The 21,288-nt window shown below is 34.2% G+C and overlaps 1 protein-coding gene across 2 annotated transcripts; it reads right to left on the bottom strand.

Annotated features, from left to right (window-relative positions):
* Positions 1-15,336: 15,336 nt before the first annotated feature.
* Positions 15,337-19,350, bottom strand: LOC127106069 (PI-PLC X domain-containing protein At5g67130). 2 transcript variants are annotated; one of them, XM_051043351.1, is made up of 9 exons: positions 19,157-19,350; positions 19,001-19,078; positions 18,800-18,922; positions 18,571-18,708; positions 17,026-17,124; positions 16,637-16,940; positions 16,313-16,542; positions 15,994-16,080; positions 15,337-15,851 (listed from the first exon to the last, which is right to left on the bottom strand). In XM_051043351.1, exons 1-9 carry the CDS (start codon positions 19,163-19,165, stop codon positions 15,690-15,692), a joined length of 1,230 nt encoding a protein of 409 aa, XP_050899308.1. In that variant the 5' UTR covers positions 19,166-19,350; the 3' UTR covers positions 15,337-15,689. The 2 variants fall into 2 exon arrangements, with proteins under 2 accessions (XP_050899308.1, XP_050899309.1); XM_051043352.1 differs by lacking the exon at positions 15,337-15,851 and having other exon boundaries at positions 16,061-16,209.
* Positions 19,351-21,288: the final 1,938 nt, after the last annotated feature.

Below are 21,288 nucleotides of genomic sequence, written 5' to 3'. Positions count from 1 at the left end.
CACTCCCTGCTAAGACACCTGAGAATTTTATTAGTAGCAATTTCATTGGAGATAGGTTTTCCAAGCGCATTCAATCGGTTAGTTAGATGAGTGAATCTCTTTTGCATGTCGGAGATAGATTCTCCTTGTTTCATGCGAAAGAGCTCAAACTCTTGATTGAGTGTGTTAATGCGGGACTGTTTTACTTCAGTAGTGCCCTCATGGGCAACTTCTAAAGCATCCCATATTTCTTTAGCTGTCGTGCAATGGGATACTCGATAATACTCATCAACACCAAGTGCTGAAATTAGCATGTTTCAAGCTTTCCAATCACACGACCACTTTTTCTCATCTTTCTCATTCCAATCATCTTCTGGTTTAGGTACTATGGCGCCAGCCGCATTTGTCATAGTAATTTGAAACGGACCGTCTTCAATGGCAGCCCATACTAGCCTATCCACAGAATTTATATGAACTCGCATGCAGTCTTTCCAGTAGCCGTAATTTTCACCGTTGAAAATAGGCGCTCTATTATACGCCCCCTTTGGTTCAGAATCCATACTGTTTACAGGCAGCCACAGAGCACCAGCGAACCGACGCTCTGATACCACTTGTTAGACGGTGTGGCTAGTGATCGAGAGGGGGGGGGGGTGAGTAGATCACTTCTTTAAAATTTAACGGATTTAAAATTTTATCAGAGTTTTTAAAGTTGGCGGAAAATATCAGTCCCGAATCGACTTCCGTCTATTCTGAACCGCTACAGAAAAACGGACACACGAGTTTAATGCTGGATTTGAATAAGAATGACAGAAACAATCAACACCAGAATTTTAGCTAATTGAATGCACTTATCATTAAAGTCTATTTCCAATGAATAAAACCTTGCAAACAATTTTGTCAAACAGTTGGTGTGTATGTGATCAATGATGAACAGCAGTAGAGTTTAATTAAAAGGTTTTCTTGCCAATGCTGTCTTGCAAAAGGAACAATCACACCACACTAACTGAAATTGCGAAAACTGTTTTAAACGTAAAGAGGAGTAAGGTAAGAATACGATACGCAGAGATTTGGTAAGGAAGTTCCCCACGTCGTCTTCGCGTGTGGGTACGTCTCCCTCTCAATTTCAAATGAAATTGAGAACTTTGATTATCAATTATTACCGAATTCGTTGATACAAGGTTATGATACAAAGACAGAATTCTAAATTCCAAGAACTTCTTCTTGTATGAACCTTCACTTGATCTGAGCACGATCAAGAATTTCCTGCACGAAATTGCAAACAATTCACCGGTTCCACGACCTGCTTGCGAAATCCCCCGATCTCCAAACGCAACGCTGCGGCTGAATCTGTTCTGCAAAAGTGACTAACAAACCCGCAAGAACACTCCAGTTCTTGAAGGACAAACCAGTAGGTTTTTCCTCGAAACCCCCTTCAATCTTCAACTCAGCTAGATCCTCGATCGTTCCACTGAAAACCACAGCTAGATCCTTGATCGTACCACTGAACGTTATCTCGATAATCCTTTAATCCAGAGAACAAGAATGGTTATGAGTTGATGTTCTTGAAGAAAAGTGATTGAGAAGTTGAAGAAGATGAAGTCTCTTTCAGGTTTCTATGTGCTCTCAAACAATTGCTGCTACACTGCTTTTGATCTTGTGTTCAATTGTTTTTTTCCTCAAAGAATTCGTTGACCACCACTGCTGTCACAACACCTCTTATATATGCTAAAAACAGAACTGTTAGAACACAAAACAAACTTATGCATTGATACATAAGGGTATGCATCGATGCATACTGTAAAGTGAATGAGATTTTGGTGAAATGGATAAAGCATGGATCGATGCATAATTCGCATGTATTGATGCATATGACATTTCTACTAACATGTATCGATGCCTAATACGTATGCATTGATACATAGGCTGTTTCAACTGATCATGCATCGATGCAAGGATCGTTTGTATCGATCCATAGAGCATTTTGCCTTTCATGTGTCGACACATGACTCGTATGCATCGATGCATACTGAACACAAAATTGTTGTGATTTACCACATGCTGTATGGATCGATGCATAGGCTTATGTGTTGATGCATACTGACACAAAATGGATTTTATGTGTTATTTTAAGAGGAGTATCAATGTAGGTCTTTATGTACAGTTATGCAACAATAGAATGGGATAAAAACACAATAAAAACACAATAAAAACACAAATGTATCATGTAATGTAATGCACAGCCAACATTTGGATGATGATCACACAATTTGCTATCATTCAAAATTAATTCAAAGTAAAGAATTTTCTCACAACAACTCGTATGTTGATTCAAACCTCACAAAAATATGGTGAGCACATTATACATTTTACATTGTGTTTTGCCAACCACCACCACCATTAACTCAGCCTACTTATAAAGAGAATGACAAATGTTAAAACAGTAACATAACCAAAACCAACAATCAAGACAGAGGGAAGACGACCGTGCATACCGCACCCAAGCATACTGACCACCGCTCTAAATCACAATCCTCCAATCTCTGCTGCACCAAAATCAAGTTCCAGAGGAAAATTACCTCATAGTTAAGAACAAGAGTCACCAACCTTGTCCTCAACACAATTCATTGAGCCAATACCATTTGCCAAATACTGTAGAATTTAAATACTATTGTTTGATATTAAACCACTAGAATAATTGAGACTTCTAAGTTCCCTCATTAGAGTTGCAATACCCAATTGCGACTGGCTGTTTCACATCAGAGAGCATCCAACTACTTCGGCCAGAACAACCACACCAATAAAAAGAGATACTGGAGTTTCCACCTACAATAGAACAAAATCCAAGGATTTATTTGTTCGTAAAAAGATCTTCTCAAAACTCCTCCACGGTGACACCACAGACATATCAAAGTTTGATACGCACTTGCCCTGCACAACACTGGTTTGGATTTTACCGACAGATCCGCCATATATGAACAAGGCCCAACCTCCACTTCAACTTGTAACATTGAGATTGCACTGTTGCTGCATACACCTCTGATCAAGTTACAAATATCTCCCCACCATAACAAACCAATCCCATTGTCTAAATTCATCTAGCCATCAACCTTACCATATCTACATGCCAACGCTCTATACCACAAACCACTTCCTTCTTTTGTAATTTTCCACCTCCATTTACATAAAAAGAGTCTCGTTAAAAACTCTCAAGTTTTTGATACCCAGTCCCCCCTCATCTATTGACTTGTAGATTCTATCCCATTATCTCTCAATCCCGATAAGAAATTTTTAAACATAGATTCAAGATTTGGTACAATACATGTCAGAGCTTTAAAGAAGGAGAAAAAATAGTCTAAAATAGTCGTTATAAAATTTCTTCTTTTTAGAGTAACATCTTTGTGAGAGACACACTACATATTCATCTAAAACTTTAATGTGATAGGTGAGTTAATTCTCTCACTTATAAATGCTCATGTCTCTATATTTTCAACCAATGTGGGACTATTATCCATACTACCCACACTTATACATTCTCAACACTCTCTCAAGTGTGAGTCTACAATGCCCCCTCAAGTGGAAGTTCTTCTAACTTCAACAAACTCTTGCACCGCACATAACGTTTCTTATTCACCATACTGGCGCCGTTGACACTCTTCAACAGAACATTTCTTATTCACCACACTGACGTCGTTGATTTTCGATACAAGTAAGTCGGTCTATTTCTCAAACCAGACTCTAATTCCATTTGTTGGGAGCAGTTTTTCACTAACGAGCATTAAACATTGTGAGGCTTCTTCTTTTTAGTACAACACCTTTGTGAGAGACACACTACATATTCACCTAAAAGTTTAAGGTGATAGGTGGGTGGTATAACGCCTCGACTTAGAATTTTTGATATTTTTAATTATTTTTGTATTTGTTATGTGATTTGATTGATGTTATCAACTATATATGATGATTTAGGATATTTTGGTAATTCCAAAATTACTAGGGTTGATTGGTTTTGAGAGCGGGAGTATAGAAATATTTATTTAATTAATTTAATATTTTAAATCATTATTTAGATATGTATTTAATTGATTTAAATATTTATTTAAATAATTATTTAAGGTGTGACATTATTTTATTATTAAAGTTAAATAATTATTTAGTTGGGATAATTAATTAGAATATTTATTTTTTGAAATTTGTTTATTCATTTGAAATGAAGAGATAAATAGAAACTGAAAAGTCGGAATTATTAAAAAATTTATTATTATAATTATTATGGTCATTATCATTATTATTATGATTACTATTATTATTATATTATGGGAAGAGAGAGAAAAGAAGAGCATATGTTGTATAGTAAAATAAAATTATTAAAAAAGAAAATAGAGAAAAGAAAAATTAAATTATCGTGAATATTAAAGAAACCCGAAGAATTGAGATACACAGAGGATTTGGGAAGAAGATCTATTTCGAGGTAAGGGAGATGATTTATTTACTAATGAATGCTTATATATAGTCAGGATAGTGAGGGGTCATTACTATACATGGTTTCTGACCTTGCTTGTAACCAAAGGGGTTTTGAGCCAAACCCCAAACCCGACTTCACTGATCATAAGAAGGTGTTTACACATGAGTTATGCCATTTTGGGATTTGGAATAAATTGTCATGGTCATTGTGATTGTAAACTCAATTTTTAATTTTATCACATGCGAGTATAGTAAATTATGCAATCAAAGAAAGAGATTTTTTTTAATCCTCAATTCGGTAATGCAGGGCACTTGTGTTATGTTTTAAAAGCACTATGTGTTTTGCTAACTGTATTTGAAATACTTGTGAGATAATATTATATTCTTTACACTATTTTGGTTTTACTTTTTGTTATAAGGAATTTGATTTCCCGTTGTTGCAATTTTATTGTGATAACTCATTATTGTTGTATTCATGTATATGCTTAGAATATGTTTTTTTTTATTGTTATTGTAAATTATAATGGATTAAATTAATTAATATATAATAATAATAATAATGATTTATTTCATGTCAGTAATGCTTATGCTATTGTTAGTCTAAACATTATTTTGGATTTAAGTTATTAATGTATACTATTGTTAAGCATGGTTAGTTATAGTGTTGTATTGAATTAAATAATAATAATAATAATAATAATAATAATAATAATAATAATAATAATAATAATAATAATAATAATAATTTTAATACTATTAATTATAATATTTTAGATTTTAGTTAAAAATATTTAATTATTTAGAATTTCAAAGAGTAATCACTCATAAGTTACTAATAGAATACTTTAGAGTATTTTTTGGTATTCTAGAGTTATTTTTGAGACATAAGGATTATTATAGAGTTGTTTAGAATTCCCTTGATAACTCTGTTGAATTAATATAAAAGTGATAATTATTTTGAGAAATTATATAATTGTTGAATTTAAATATATAAACAGTTTTTAGGTTGGTTCAAGGGTGGAACCTATATTTTGGAGTGTTGTGGCATGATTATGCATAATAATTATTTTGATGTGTGTATGATGTTTGAGTTATGTTGATGAGTTGTCATGTTCATGCATCATACTAGTATGGAGATTAGGTAGGATCTCGGTCCAGTGACGTAGGACCTCAACCCAGTGATGTGGGACTTTTGTCTCGAAGTGACTTAGGACTTTGTCCGATGGTGTTAGAGTTGTTGTCCAGTGATGTGGGATACCCAAAAAGTTGTATATGTTTCGATACTTGTATTATAGGGATATTACTCTGATTACGTAATATATGGGACAACCATTTTAATTAATTTATGATGTATTATATGGGACAACCATTTTAATTAATTTATGATGTTTATTGAACTTTAGGGTTGTTGTCCTGTGATGTGGGATACCCAAAAACTTATATTTGTAAGATCCCACCCCTTTCGGTTTATTTTGTATGTTTCGATACTTGTTGTATTATAGGGATATTACTCTGATTATGTAATATATGGGACAACCATTTTAATTAATTTATGATGTTTATTGAACTTTATTTACGTTTTCCTTATCTTTGGATAATATGGTGATATAATAATTTTAATTTCCACTGCGAGTATGACTTTTTTTTATATATAAGAAATATCTAATGTGTTGAAGTAACGTCCTATAGTGTATTTTATCCTTTATAATTGCGATTTGGGGAATATGGTGTTATAGGTGGATTCTCTCACTTATAAATGCTCAAGTCTCCATATTTCCAACCAATGTGGGATTATAATCCATATTAGTCACACTTGATACATCCTCAACAAGAAGAATTCTCCCCTTTGACAACCCGCCCATGATTATGAAACTCCGCCATGATTCTCATGAAACCAACTTATATATCCTCCCAAAATTCCTTTACGAAACCAAAATTCACTCAACCGGTCCCAGAACTTTTGAACTTTCACAATCCCATTTTCCCTGCAGATTTCTTCTTCTAAAAATTCTCGAACCAACTCTTCCATTTTCTACCCGCTAATCCTCTTAAAATCTAAGTTTACTAGACTTAGGCTAGATTTTCTCGCTGAGAATTGCTTCTGAAAATACTCTACAATTACCTTAATATCTTCCACTCCTTTCACCAAGTTGCCATTCACTTCCAATGAGAGGAAACCCTTTTTTTGTTGATGTAATTGGATTTCCTCATGGATTAATGGAATGGCTAACATGCTCTTGTGGAAAGCCGACATCGTTGTTGTAAATTTTTTATTTCACACCCTCCTATTTATACCTATACCTTCAAAATATATGAACTTCATAAAATTTCTTTTATTTTAAAATTTTAAAACCTTTTTTCCTCCCAAAACAGATACATTTCCCTATCCCGCAAATGAACAAAGATTAAAAAACCAAAGTAAATATGTGCAAAATTTTGAATATTTTTTATTGTCATACATATGATTTGAGTATTTAAATAGAATGTTATTTCAATACATATTTGTTATGGATATTAAAATTAGATGTTTCTCTTTAATAAATATAGTTTGAATATTAACCTTGAAGTTTTTATTTTTAATAGGTCCGATTTGAATATTCAAATAAGATGTCTTTGTTTTTTAATATTGAAACCATATATTGTAAAAATAAATTTATAGGTTTTGAGAATACATATTTATAATATTTTTCTCTTATTTTTAAATATTTCCTTTCCAATTATTTGAATATTCAAATAAGATGTTTTTGTTTTTGAACATGAATATTCAAATCATATATTGTAAAAAGAAATTTCTAGGTTTTGAGAATACATATTTTAATATATTTCTTTTTTGTTTTCATATATTTCATTTCTAATGGTTAAAATCATAGGACAAGGCAACATAATTTTAGCTCGAAATCACACTCACACTAGAATTCGACTGCATGCATGTGTCTGCAAAAAGGAGAGTTGTTAAAGCCTGCGAAAAGAAAGTTGTTTTACATTATAATATGAATAAGTATGAGAATCATTATGAACATCAAGAGACAGGTTTCATTATGAGCATAAGAGGGATGAGCATCATGAGCCACAACATCATTATACACATTAAGAGGATGAAATGCTTTAGGCCGAGCATCGACATGAGAGAAGAAATGATTAGGCTGAGGGGAAACATCCCTATTTCTTGAAAAAAAAACCATATGATATATGGGTTATTCAGGAATATGAAGGCTACATTGTTGTTAGGGATCGGGGGTAGAGTATTTAGGGTCATTAAGACTAAAGCCCGTAAAGAGACTCAAATGTGAAGATGAATTAGTTATTAATATGGTTGGTTGTGTGATTTGTTTAAGATACATTATGGGGATGTATATTTTGAGTTTACTACAAGGTCATACCTACTTCACATGGTTGTATGCACTATCTTGGCTGACAAGAGTTGGACGATGGTACACCAAATACCTTCATTGTTCATTGAGTTATGGATTGTCAATTCTTATGCATGAGGTGTGCACTTTGTAAAAGTACAAATTTGTGACAATCCTTAGTAGTTAAGCGATTTTATAGGCTTTAAGGTTATTGTGAGATTGAGAGTTAGCTCAAATGGGGTGAGAAACTCTATATCTGACTCTTTTTCTCCCCTTTGTACCTTATGATGTTGAAGTATTCATAACTACTCTGAACTTGGACCCTATGTCTCCTCGGAGATAGCAACCACTCAAGGAGTCAATAGTTTTCCTCTTAATATTCAAAGGAGAGTGATCCACCTCTCTCACAAATTTTTCTGCTATGTTACATGAGGAGAACACATTACTCATTTTCCGCACTTATGAGACTTAACCCAGAGAATAGAGATACATCCAACCAAGGGGAGATACATTCAATAAAGGGGTGGTTTATCTGATAAACTGGCGACTAGAGATCTTTGTATTTCCTAGTAAGACCCTTTTATGAATATACTGATACACAGTCCCTTAAGCATGAAGGCTTGGAAAGAAAGAAATGATTTAACTCATTCTTCCTATCTAAGCATTCTAGAAGAACCGTAACAAATGCAATCTTAAGTTGAACTCTTAATACGAAACACTAGGGAAATACCCACACGAGACACTAGTTGAGTCCCTCAAGAGAAAGTCTAGTTGAGTCCCTCATGCGAGAGGCTAGTTAAGTCCATCGGTAAGTATTGACGCATCTACAAGTGTCCAGATTCTGATTCGTATGTCAGCTGGGAAATCCAAAAATGCCTGTTAGAGTGGAAATCATGCGAGGCATTTAATATCATCAATGATGACTTAACCTTGGGACACATAACTACCCTTATTTTTCTGGCACGCGTCGAAACATGCAAAACCTTTCACATCTGATTGAAAACATATGGGACCTTTGATTACCCCATAGTCTCTCATATTTAAGAGGATGAAACCTATCTTTTTTTACATTTCCAGACATTTCCTTCCTAATGTTTTCTAAACGTTTCTTCTACCTTAAACAAATTTTACATCTCCACGACCTCAAGTTCATACCATACACATGTACAAATATGATATTCCTTTTTCCCATTTTCTTTATGGCGTTTATTAGAGATTTAGATGAAGATGGAAACCTGGTTGAACGTTCAACTCATGGTGAGTGAATAGCCCTAGAAACTATTATTATAGGAATGTTAGGTGTCCCAACATTTATGTTGGTTGTAGATTAATGGAAGTAGGCATGTTTGGCAGTTGCGAGAGCTCTCTTAATTTTGATAGTAATAATAATGACTCCTAATAAATGATTAGATTATGACCATTTCCAATTCTGAGGCCAATGAAGTAAGGGAAGTTGGGTCAATCTATATTAATGATGACCATATAGGCTTTTTTGGAAACAACTTACTTTCTCTTCCTCCGATGACGAAGAAAAATTTATTTTAGAGGCATGCTCTCTAGAAAAGAGGGCCAACATGGCAGCCTCTTATACTTCTTCCTTCTAACCCACCATTCGCAAGGTTAGGGTTTGTCTCACCTTTTTCTCCTTTGTGGTGGAGGTTATTACGGTGCTCAACGTGACCCCTCCCAAATCCCACTCAACAGTTAGAGTTTGATTAAGACATTTGAGATCATATTCCAACGACTAGGGGTTTACCCAACCATCAAAATATTTTTTTTACTGCACAAAGGCGTCTATTCGCTAGGGATGGGTAACCCTAGCCGATTTTCCTGAGTGAGCCTTATTCAAACCTCATTCCAACCACTTAAAAGGTTGAAAGGATATATTTGTGAGGATAAAAGGAAATGACAGTTCTTCTCTAGTTACCACTAGGGAGAATGTCTCCCCCCGATTTCCCCTCTCTAAAACTGATAATTACACGGGGATCAACGAGTACAACTACACTTGCCCCACTGCTGACAAAGCTGAGGTGGTGTTTATCTTTAAATTTGGTAAACAAACGATAGTCTCTTTGAAAAACGTTTACTTGAAGGATCGACCAGTGAATCCTAGGACATAGTTCTTAAATTCTCCAGAAAATATTTTTGATTGTGTTATAATTGCAAAAGAACTTCTAAATTTGCAGAAAGGTAAAAATTAAACTTGTAAAAAGTAAGGAAGTAAAGGGATTTCGACGGGGTCAAAATCCTTGCAAAAATGAAGACGAAATGTAAGTGACTTTTCTGGGTAATAAAGGTAAAGAACAAGAAACATAGGAACTTGCATCAAATATGTAAATGGTGGTATGCAAAATCATACATTCTCTCAGTGACTCGTTTCTCGCTATTTTGAGTTTTTGTATAATGAAATTTCCACCCTAAATCCTAACACTAAATTCTTATTTATAGAAATAAATAAATAAATTTCTATAAAGACTATAATCATATTAATTGAAATGTATCAATTTGCTTGATTTCGACCTCACTAGTATGTATTCACGTGGCTTCGCTGCATGGATAAGACTATCAGACAGTTACATGATCAGGTTGCAATGTTTTACTTCAAACTGCCTTCGTCGAACCTCCCAATAAATAAGTCTAAAAAATGTTCTAAGTCCTCAACTTCAATCCAATATAAACATTTCGACACCCTTGGACCCAAAAATCCCAACTGTTGAAATGCTAGTGTTTAGCTCCATTTCGTTAAGTACTTTGCTGGATCTTTAATGTTGAACCCATGATGTCGAAATTGCATGCCAACAAATTACCCCCAAAAAATGTCACTTTAGACGTAGAAGGAGATATGAGTATATTTTAAACTTATCATTATTGTGTACAGTCATGGGTTGACATCATGGTCATCATGGAACTTTTAGCAAAACGTCTTTCCGAGTCGTGCAACTACCAACTCTCAATCATGACTCCAATTTCCTAGAAGAGCGCGGGCCATAAGCAACTGCACCTCTAATTTCTCCTCTCAACAACAAACACCTATTTCAAAAAGAAGCTCCATTTGTCTAAAAGAAATGGAATTGAAAAGTCCCTTTCATGCCCTATAAAAAGCTATTTCTTCTACCAATTTGATTTCTTCTTATCTTTCCATCTCTTGCCTTTTTATTTCTTATACTTTACATTTCCTCCTCTTCATCTTCTCTAACCCAAACTGAGATTTTTCTACAACCATGAACTCTTAATCCAGATCAAAGAATCCTTTTCCATTTGCTGCTAACTGAATGTACCTCTCATTATTGGGAAACATGAATACGTAACAGAACCACACACGGAAGAAGAAAAAGCTAGGATATGGAAATCCCAGGTACTAATTCCTTTCTCTATCTCTGAAAACACCTGTGCCTTTATGGGTCCATTGCGTGACCCTAATGTCAAGGCTGAAAAGTTGAAGGAAATCTTTCCTTCTTACCATCGCACAAAACCCATAACTTGCATTAAGCAGCCTATTGATCTAAGCTATATGAGTGCCACTTTTAGGGTCTTTCGTTTTGCACCTTCCACCAAAAATAAGGAAGATTATGTTGTCTGGCTAGATAAAGTGGGGAAAAAAAGCCACCATTTAGAAAGAATAAGGTCTTTATGACCTAATTCAGCTATCAAGGGTTAGCCCTCCCTATTGATAGAATATGTTAGTTACTTCGTTGTACTTTTGGTAAAGTATGACAAATACCTTTGAAACGCCTTGTGGGATGATAACATTCACCTTATTCGACGTGGCGACAATTATTGGCCTTTGCCCAACGGGCAAGGTGTTCGACCCCACTATGCTAGACGAAGACACTATTAAATTCGACCAAAAACGTACCAGCTTTGCCAAATTCATCCTTCACTAAAATGATACCACAAAGGATGAAGTATCAGATAAGGAACACATAACCTTTCCGACCATGTGGTTGTCCTGTTTCGTTTTCTGCTGTAAATCCTTGAAGGTGGCCAAAATTTTAATGACTTTGACCAATCAACTGCATAATGGTCGAAACGTTTGTTTAGGCCAATTAATACTAACCTCTCTTTATGAATCTTTAGGATTAGTCACTTACACCATGAAAAACCTTGCCCCCTCATGTTACCTTTTACTCACTGGCCCATACTGGTTGCTTCAACTCTGGCTAAATGCCATGTTTGAATCTTCTTTGCAACTGGATAAACCAAGTGACCAAATAAAAGAGATTGAGAATCTCCGAATTGAAGGCACCAGACTTGCCTTAATGACTCCTACCGACATGGGACGTTCTATTAAGGATTCTTTCACTGAATACTTCATGATGTTTGCGAAACACCATAACTTCACTCCTTCTATAGCTCATTTTTCGAGTCGAAAATACGGTCTAGAGTGATTCAAGCGAGAGTTTCCTCCTCTTGCAATCGAACATGAGACTCAAGCTATCGAGATCTGTGAGACTTTTCTCACTCCAAGGTTATTATCATCTAGACTTGAAAATACAAAAGATACCATGATCCAAAATTGTTAATGTTAAGCCTCGTACTTCAAGTAATGAGGACTTTCCCATAAATTTTTAAATGATAGATTCTTTTATAAAATTAAAATATAAATATACGTTGGTTGATGATTCTAATTTATTTATTTTTTTCAAATTTCAAACTCATTTATAAGTTGAATGGTTCTTAGAAATTATAATACAACTAAGGATTTGTGGGATTAGTTTATTAACAGGAATAATGATAATTGGAGTATTTTCTTTATTCTTGAATTATTGTATTCAACTGTCTTGAGTCGGTACTAATCGATGTAACTAACTTTCTCAAGGACTTCCTTTGATCTTGAGCAATTTTTTTTAGTAATTTTCAGAAGTACCCATTTTGTTCATCATCAATTTTTTCTCCAAGTCTCCACTTATAAAATCAATGTGAAATTTCCATGTCTCCACTTATAAAATCAATGTGAAATTTAAACTCCCTCATTATAATTTTTCAAACTCAATATCGACGAACCTTATTTCGGTAGTACATGACTTTTAGCATGTGGGATCAATTTTTAAATTTAATATTGTTTTTTTATAGATGAAGTAATAATAATAATCACTAAAATCTCAAATGTATAACCGTGAATACCACATCTTGAACTCTAAGATTTGCAGAGAGTTTTATTTGTTTTTACTAAGATCTAAAATAAATTTTATATTTTTAATTATTTAAATACTAGTAATTTAAATTATAATTGGTATGTAGGGAAATTTTTACTCGATTAACCTATTTTTTTTTTAAAATCTCAAAATAATCCATTTTTTAGATTAATTCTCAAACTACCCAACTTTTAAGAAGTGTCGCCAGATGAATTGACACTTGTTCTCTAAATTAAAGAGGTGACGCCAATTGGATTGACTTATGCACATGGTGCTGCGAATCCAATTGAGGCTCATGTGTAAAAAAGGAGAGGAGGCGTCAATTGGTTTGGCACCTCTGTGTATTGCGTACTTTATTTTGTATAAATAGAGGTGTTGTGTGATTCATATTTCCACATCTATTTTTATTATATTGCAAACATGGTTCGTCTTCGTCGCCGCTATGGAAAAATGATTTATTCGAGAGACAAGTCTCCGATGGAGATGCTCTTCTGGAACATCTGTCGTTTCGAGCAACTATAGAGCGAGTTGATTCGTTGGTTAGACGGAAACATACTTGAAGGCGAAAAAGTTAGAAGTATTGAGAGACTCGATGTCTTACGTGGATGTGTGCGAGTAAAAAAAATGATAAGAATGATAGGAAAGTGATGTTTGGACCAAATGATATCACTTTGATTGTTGTAATCCGTTAGAAATATTGTTTTTAAATGTTCTAGTTGTCGCGCAAAAAGTCAATTGTTGACCAAAAGTCAACTGTTGTATAAATGGTCAATTTTGTAGCCTTTGTACATGTATGGACTTTGGATGTGATTGCATGAAATGATATTTGATATTTGAATGCATTGATTGTTTGAAATGAATTGTAAGGATATGAAAGATATTAAAATGAATGAACATGATAACATGAATCAATTGACACGAATTTTGAATGAATCAAGACCTCAAGACCAAAATGGACAATGATTAGGACCTATCCAACGATTCATGGATCAAACACCAACGAAAATGTCATGGAATAGACTAAGTGATGCACTTGATGAATACCTAATCATGGATCAATGAACATGACCATAACTTGGATGAACAATGTCAAGCATGAAACAAAAACTCTAGCGGGGCTCAAGATATATAATGAACTAGGTCATAATTAAATATTCATGGACCAAACAACAATGACAATGCAAATGACATGAATGACATTGACCAGATGAAATAGGTTAAGCATGGACTAGGCATGAGGATATGATCGGATGCAATGCTATGGATGAATTGAATCAAGTGGAAGATGTGATGCCATGGAAATGGACTTGAACCAATGAACATAGACAAGTAAAAGATGAACATGTAAGGCCATGAAGTGAATGTTAAACAGACCAAAGAAACCTCCATAATAGACCATGAACAAGTGGGTCTTGAATGGATCTTGATCAGGCAAGTGAAGCATACACAATGGATGATGCAACAACCATATGGTTACCAAACACCACAACAATCATTTCAACATTTCCTCGACGCATCATTGACAACAATGTCTCTCTTCAATCGTCCTGGTCGCCCTCCAATAACTCAAACACAGGCCAACTACTCTGACATGGGTCACGAACTCAGCTATGACAGTAGCGCTTCATTGCAAGTGGTGGTGATGTTTCTGGACCCTTAAATCCTCAAACACCTTAGGTGAATCATCAACGTGGGTTAGGGCCACGTGTTCGGGTAGTTAGGGGATGTGGTACCGGATGTCGGTTAGGTCATCCCGGTCAACGACATTAGTCTTTATGGTATTCGTATGTAAACACATATTAATATTAATATCAATTGGTCCGATTTTGAATTTTATCTAAAATGTACATTATTTTTCAAAACAAATTACACAACGCACATAGATGTTAGATCAACTCGCCTCTCTTTTAAAACCCCACAGGCGCCAATTGGATTGGCAGTACCATGTGCATAAGTCAATCCAATATGTGTCACCTCTTTAATTTAGATAGCAGACGCCAATTCATCTGGCGCCACCTCTTAAAAGTGGGATAGTTTGAGAATTAATCTGAAAAATAAATTATTTTTAAAAAAATTGAAAAAATATGTTAGTTGAGTAAAAATTTCACATGTGAATCCACCTCATGTTCACGTGACATGACTATTAAAATTTTGTTTGCCTAGTCATCATACATTAGAAAGTATAGAGTCTATATAGACCAGTCATGCAAAGGGTGAAAATGTGAGAGGTTAAATATTTAATAAAATTTTAACAGAAATCAAAGTTAGAAAATCACATTTAGTTGTGAGCAAAAGTATAATTAATCATGTATGGTAAAAATTACTAGTGTTTTAACTCAAAAGTGTCGCATTGATCTAAGTTTTTTTTTCTACAAAACATCCCTTAATCTATGTAAGTTAATACAAATTAGCCATATCCATCAAAAGACATTTAAACAACATCATTCTTGTCCATTACTTACACTCTTAATCATGATGTATCTAAAAATATAAAATACCATACCACCCACCACATGGTGCACACTAACAATTTCACAATAGTATCAAGTTAATGAGACAATTGAATTGCACACCTAACAAGACTATAAAATTACAACTACAATTTGCACCAAACAACTACAACTTTCAAATCTCACCCCTACAATAAACAATAAAACAACAACCACTACACAAAATCATCTATAGTATTCCGAGTAATCAGTGTTACCATAACAAGGGTCTGGATTCTCTGCAGTTGAAAAGCGTGATAATTTAAGTCCAAATCCTTTCACAATGCCAAGAGCATTACCAAAAGAGTAATGGCAAAAGACAACAATAAATCAAGTGGCTTGCAATTTTGAATGCTAAAGCTGGATGCTAATGCTGCTTCGCGGTTTGGAGCTAGTTCAGCCTCAGGTAACTGACATGATGATCCGAATGTCATGTTTGCCTGTGCAGATAAAAACGAAAATTCAGTATATGATAGGAGATGCAACATTTATATGCATAAGTTTTTGGAACCCAGTAAAAGATCCACCGTTTCTGATACTAGTAATGAAACATAGAAGAAAATGAATGTAATGACTACAAACCTTGCAGGAGGCTATGTTTCCACATCCACATACTAGATGACCATTAGCTACATCAACTGCTTCTGGAGCTCCTCCTCCATCACTCCTCTAAAACATCAATGTGATCAAAAAAAGTATATTATGTTTGCATCATGTCATCACATATTCACAATCCGTGTTGTCAATGGCAAATTCTAGTGCTATAGCGCGATTTATCCCCTATTTGACAACCCTTTACTTTATAGTATATCGCAGAACAATAATAATTTCGTCAAATTCCGTTATACTATAGCGCCACTATTTGAAAAATCAATTCAAAAGCAAATTAATAATATAATACCTTGTAGAAATCAACAGCAATGAAATTAGCCCAACGTTTTCCGGCTGCTTGATAGCAAGTGTTGACCATGTCAAGCAAAGGAGCTGAATTGTCCTTGCAAGATTGAGTTTCATCTGGAAGATCCCGAAAATAGTTCACTAGGACTAATGATCTCGATGTTGTGTTCATAGACGGTGATTGTGCGCGATTTGGACACGAACCGGCCTTCATTCCTCCATTTGAATTTCCATCTGCAAAAGTAAAAATTGAACTCTTAAATCGCATTTACAATCTTGTTACCGATACCATAGTTAACTTAAATTTTAGGTGCTTGTAGCTACTTACATTGGTTTTCTACTAAATATCGCCATTCATAGGCTATCCCTTCGGAAGCTTCCTTAGCCGCTTTTGAAGTGAAAACTACTAAACGTTGATTCTTTTGGACCATATCATCTACTGTCGGCCAGTCTCCGCCGTTTTTTGGCATTCGAGATACTGGAAACCAGTATTTTCTCAGACCAGCAGCATTAAAGACTTTTGTTAGGCCTTTTGGTGAAGTAACGTAATCTTCGATAATGATAGTAACAATCTCTGATGGATTTGCTTCGAGAAATGCTTGAATCTCTTTGAGAACATTGATGGCAGGTTGCTGCATTGTTCACAATTTGGATAACTATTAACTATTGAAGTAAATTCATCATAACCAGATTACATATAAACAATTTGTCACTTACAAAAGCTGTATAGTTGAAGCACTGGCCACCAAATGAGTGACACAGCCAAACATCATTCTCGAAGTCATACAAGTCAAGCATCAATCCTCGTACACCATTCTGAAAGAAAAATGTGAAATATAAGCTTAAGGTGTCAAAATCTGTAATCAATAATCTCCTCAAGAAGTTGTAGTAGCTTAAACTTCTGTTAGCCATTGGAAAATTAACAGTGGATAACTTTCTTTTCATCAGCTTTGAACTTTTCATCTAACTGTAAATCATGCTATTGATCAATGTAATGAGGTATGTAAAGAATCCTCACCAAGGGACCAATTGTAGTCAAGTCATGCAATTAAGTTATTTTCAGCTTATTTCCATGAACTCTCAAAGACGGCTTAAGAAAACAACTTGTAGTTTATATGAAAATAATTTGACTTCATTTTATCTTTTGTTATCCAAATAGCTTATACATATAAGCACTTATATGATAAGCGTTTATGCTATAAGTGCTTAATCAAATTGTTTATCCAAACAGGATGAGTTACAAGTCTTCACTTCTATGTTGTTTGTGTATGAACTTTGACCCATTAACCTCTTTCTTATGCTAGATTTGATAACTTCAAAACCATTTTTCAAAACCAGATTATGCTATTTATTTAATAGGGCTGCTTCAACATGTTCCAACATGTCATTAAAAACTAAAAACATTCTCAAACAAGAAAGTAGTACCATTTGATACCATGATACTAAGTCTCTAACTAATCCAATAAAACAAGTAATTAATCAATTCATTGAACTATTCAACCATGTAAAAAAAAACCTAGTTGTTTTAATCAATTTAATATAGAATCTCCCATAACCAAACATGCATCAGATTCATAGACTAAACTATCATATAAAGTGATTTATTATTATTATTATTATTATTATTATTATTATTCTCCAACAACCCTACAACCACTTTGAGAACTTTTCAATAGAATAATTGAAAGTGGGGACATTATGTTCTGATGCAATATTCAGAAAGCACAAGCTTAGCTTTCTCTTTAAGTAGGCTGAAACGTAACACTTTGAGATACACACAAATGATCATCTAACTAACATAAGCTTAAAGTTTCAATGAGGTTTCCTTTTCTTTTCACTTTCACTTTCCTCAAATTCAAAACTTTCCTAGAAACAACCAAACAACATAATTAATAATTGAGTTTAAAAGAGATGCACTAAGGTAAACCAAACTTGCATCCAATAAGAATCTACTATTCCAACATGTCAAGTCACTTCTATAATTCAATCTTAAAAGGAGATGTACAATTAGTTTCACGTTTGGAGCATCTAGAACTGATTCTGGACAATTGGACATATAGAATTGATTCTGACATAGTTAGCTCTCTCGTGTAGAATGTATTTGTAGTTTTTAGTCTAAACGTGATTTTTACACTAAAATTTACCGATAAACTCACTTTTACAAAAATTTATTCAAACATAAATCACTTTAACTTAAAATCATTTTTAACCAAAAATCAAAATTTTATCATAACTGTGTTGAGGGATAGAAGAGAACATTACATTAAGCTGAGAGGTAATGGAATCTTGCTGATTGGTGGGAGCAAGAATCACAGAACCAGTTGCTGATTTCTGACCCAAAAGTGCAAATGAATTATGTGTTGTTAACCATGAATACCGATTAAATGGCAACCCTTTCACCTATATAAAAACAGATACTTTATAATGTTGGGAACCAAACACATTCATAGCAAAAGAAAACTCCAAAATGAAGAGAAAAAAAAGGTGAAACCTTTGAAGTAGGGTTAATTGGTTGAATACGAGTGCACCTTGGTCGCAAGTTTCCATTAGCCACACACGTTTCACAGTGTAAACCAGAATCACAGTTTTTATCTGCTAAGCATATTTGTCCTTCCTGTTGAAGAGGGTTTAGTTTCGCTCAAAGAACCAAAAAGGTTATTGAAAATCACAAAGATTTCAAAAAAGAGTGTACCTTGAGAGCTAGTGAGGAATGGAGAAAGAGTAAAATGACAAAAACGGTTGTTGTTGTTGTTGCTGTTAGGGTTGAATTCTGCAAAAGAGAGAAAACAGGTAAAATAATTGAAGTTCTATTTTAGGAGATAGAAAAACAGAGAAATTGGATAGTTACCTTCATCATTGGTGGAAGGGAGAGAAAATGTGGTACTCTAATATGGAAGGTAAAGCTAGTTATAGAAATGTGTCAGTTATAATAAATATAGAAGATGAATGAGAAATTTGAATTTTGCATAAGTGTGAAACCTTATGAGGAAGACGTGTTAGCATGCGTGAGAACATTGAAGTTTTAAGGTGGACCGGGTTATATTATAAGAAAAATGCAACATGAGTTAATCTTGTTCCATATTTTGACATATTCAACAAAGTTAAGAAAAATCCAACATAGGTTCATGTTTTTCTATGTTTTGACATTTTTACCAAGATTGAGAAAAAACAAATACTTGGAATGTTTTTTTTTAAGGAATAGGATTCTTATTTTTAATTGGATTGACACTATTAATCCAAACTATTAGATAACAAGCAAATATTGTTAAATAAGAGAAAACCATATAACCAAGGCACATAAGTGAAGATTGATGGAATCATACACGAGATGATATATTTTATGTTGTCTTAATTCTTCTTTTGTTTTATCTCGTTGAGAATTTGATATTTCTCTTCATATGAATTAAATTTGCTCCTTTTAAGGTGGTGGTCTTTTGTTGACAACTTTTGTAAAATACGATCCCTTTTAAAGAGAATACGTTTAAAAGTGGGGTGATAGTTGGTCGTGATGGATCTCTTGTCCCTTGTGTGGGGTTTCGGTTGTGAGTTGGTTTCCCATGTTTTTTCACTTGTGAGCTTGCGTTGACTGTGTGGTATATGATTTTTTAGTGGTTGGACGTACAAGTGGTTCTTCTCAATAACCTTAGACACCCTTTTGAGTTGTTCATCTCTTTAAGTGGTACAACCAAGTCTAATGGTGGTTTTTCTATGATTTGCCATGTTGTTGACTAGTCTATAGTGGTTCGCAATTATTATATTTTTTAGTGTGTCAACAATTGTTACAGAAGTGGAGGAGAAAAGTACCTTTGGAATGAAAATGATTTATAGGTAGATCACGAGTGAATTCATATATTTTCTCTAACTGAATTCAGCATATCCTCTATCTTAACCAATTTCAAATCAAGTGTTTTGACTTGATTTTAGAGTAGATTTTTGTTTGTGGTTTTTAGTGATTCTCATGGTGGATTTTAATCCGTTAATGGTAGTTCTTGTGGTGTTAGATATAGTATGAACCTTTTTAGTTATGTAGACATAAAGTACACTAATCGATAATTATACTAGCACGGAGCCAGTTAGAGTCGCAAGTATGTGTTTGAGTCATATGAAAAATGTTTGTCCTTTTCTTCCGTAATGGTATCCCTTACATATCAGTCCTTACTTGCTCCATATTTAAGGCATATAAAGACCACTAATAATCATCAAAATCATTACTCCCTTGTCTGATTCAGACTCATTATGATTACTAATCCACTTTGTGTGCTTTGTCTAATACTTCCTAATTTGAATATTCCTTTGGTGTTAGTTTTGGGCCAAAGTGATTGATTTGGCCCATTTTATTACCTTATCTTGGTCTTGTCCTTATGGACGGATTGAGAATTGGGGTGAGTTCTATCGACTCTGGGTTAGAGTTTGTAATGGTAAAAAAGTACAAGTATGTGTGGTATGCCTACACTGATAGGGAATAGTTAGAGGGCTTATTAGGTTTATAAAAGTTAGGGCTCGCCCGCAGCGACAAGAGGCCCTGTATTCTGATATTATGGATTTTATGGTGTACGCGAGTCCAGCTCACATGAGGTGAGAGGCTCTGTGATATGCGTAATACTTGGTAAGTTATGTTATGTCTTGTTAGGTTTGTCTTTTGGTGATTGACTGCTTTTTGGAAAAACAAGTATTTGCAAGATGTTGAACAAGATGTCCTGACATGTTGCTTCAACATTTTGCATAATCCAACTTGCGTTAGTTATGAGATTTAGTATAGTTAATTGTGCTTCCTACAAATTCTCTGAAGATTTAGTTTTTGTAATCTATTGCGCGTTTTCCTATGATTGAAGAATATCGTCTATTGACTTGTACACAAAGGAACAATATCAAGATATTTTAGGAAACATTTGATTTAATGAGAATCGTATCTTCAGAAGATTGAGAAGAGATCTTGGATCTGCTTCATATCAAAGACTGAGCCCGTGCGTATCATTGTTA

This window comes from Lathyrus oleraceus, chromosome 7 (genome assembly GCF_024323335.1).
Source record: "Lathyrus oleraceus cultivar Zhongwan6 chromosome 7, CAAS_Psat_ZW6_1.0, whole genome shotgun sequence".
Lineage (NCBI taxonomy): Eukaryota > Viridiplantae > Streptophyta > Magnoliopsida > Fabales > Fabaceae > Lathyrus > Lathyrus oleraceus.
The sequence above is the reverse complement of the archived record's forward strand: the minus strand, read 5'-3'. Positions and strand labels throughout refer to the sequence as shown.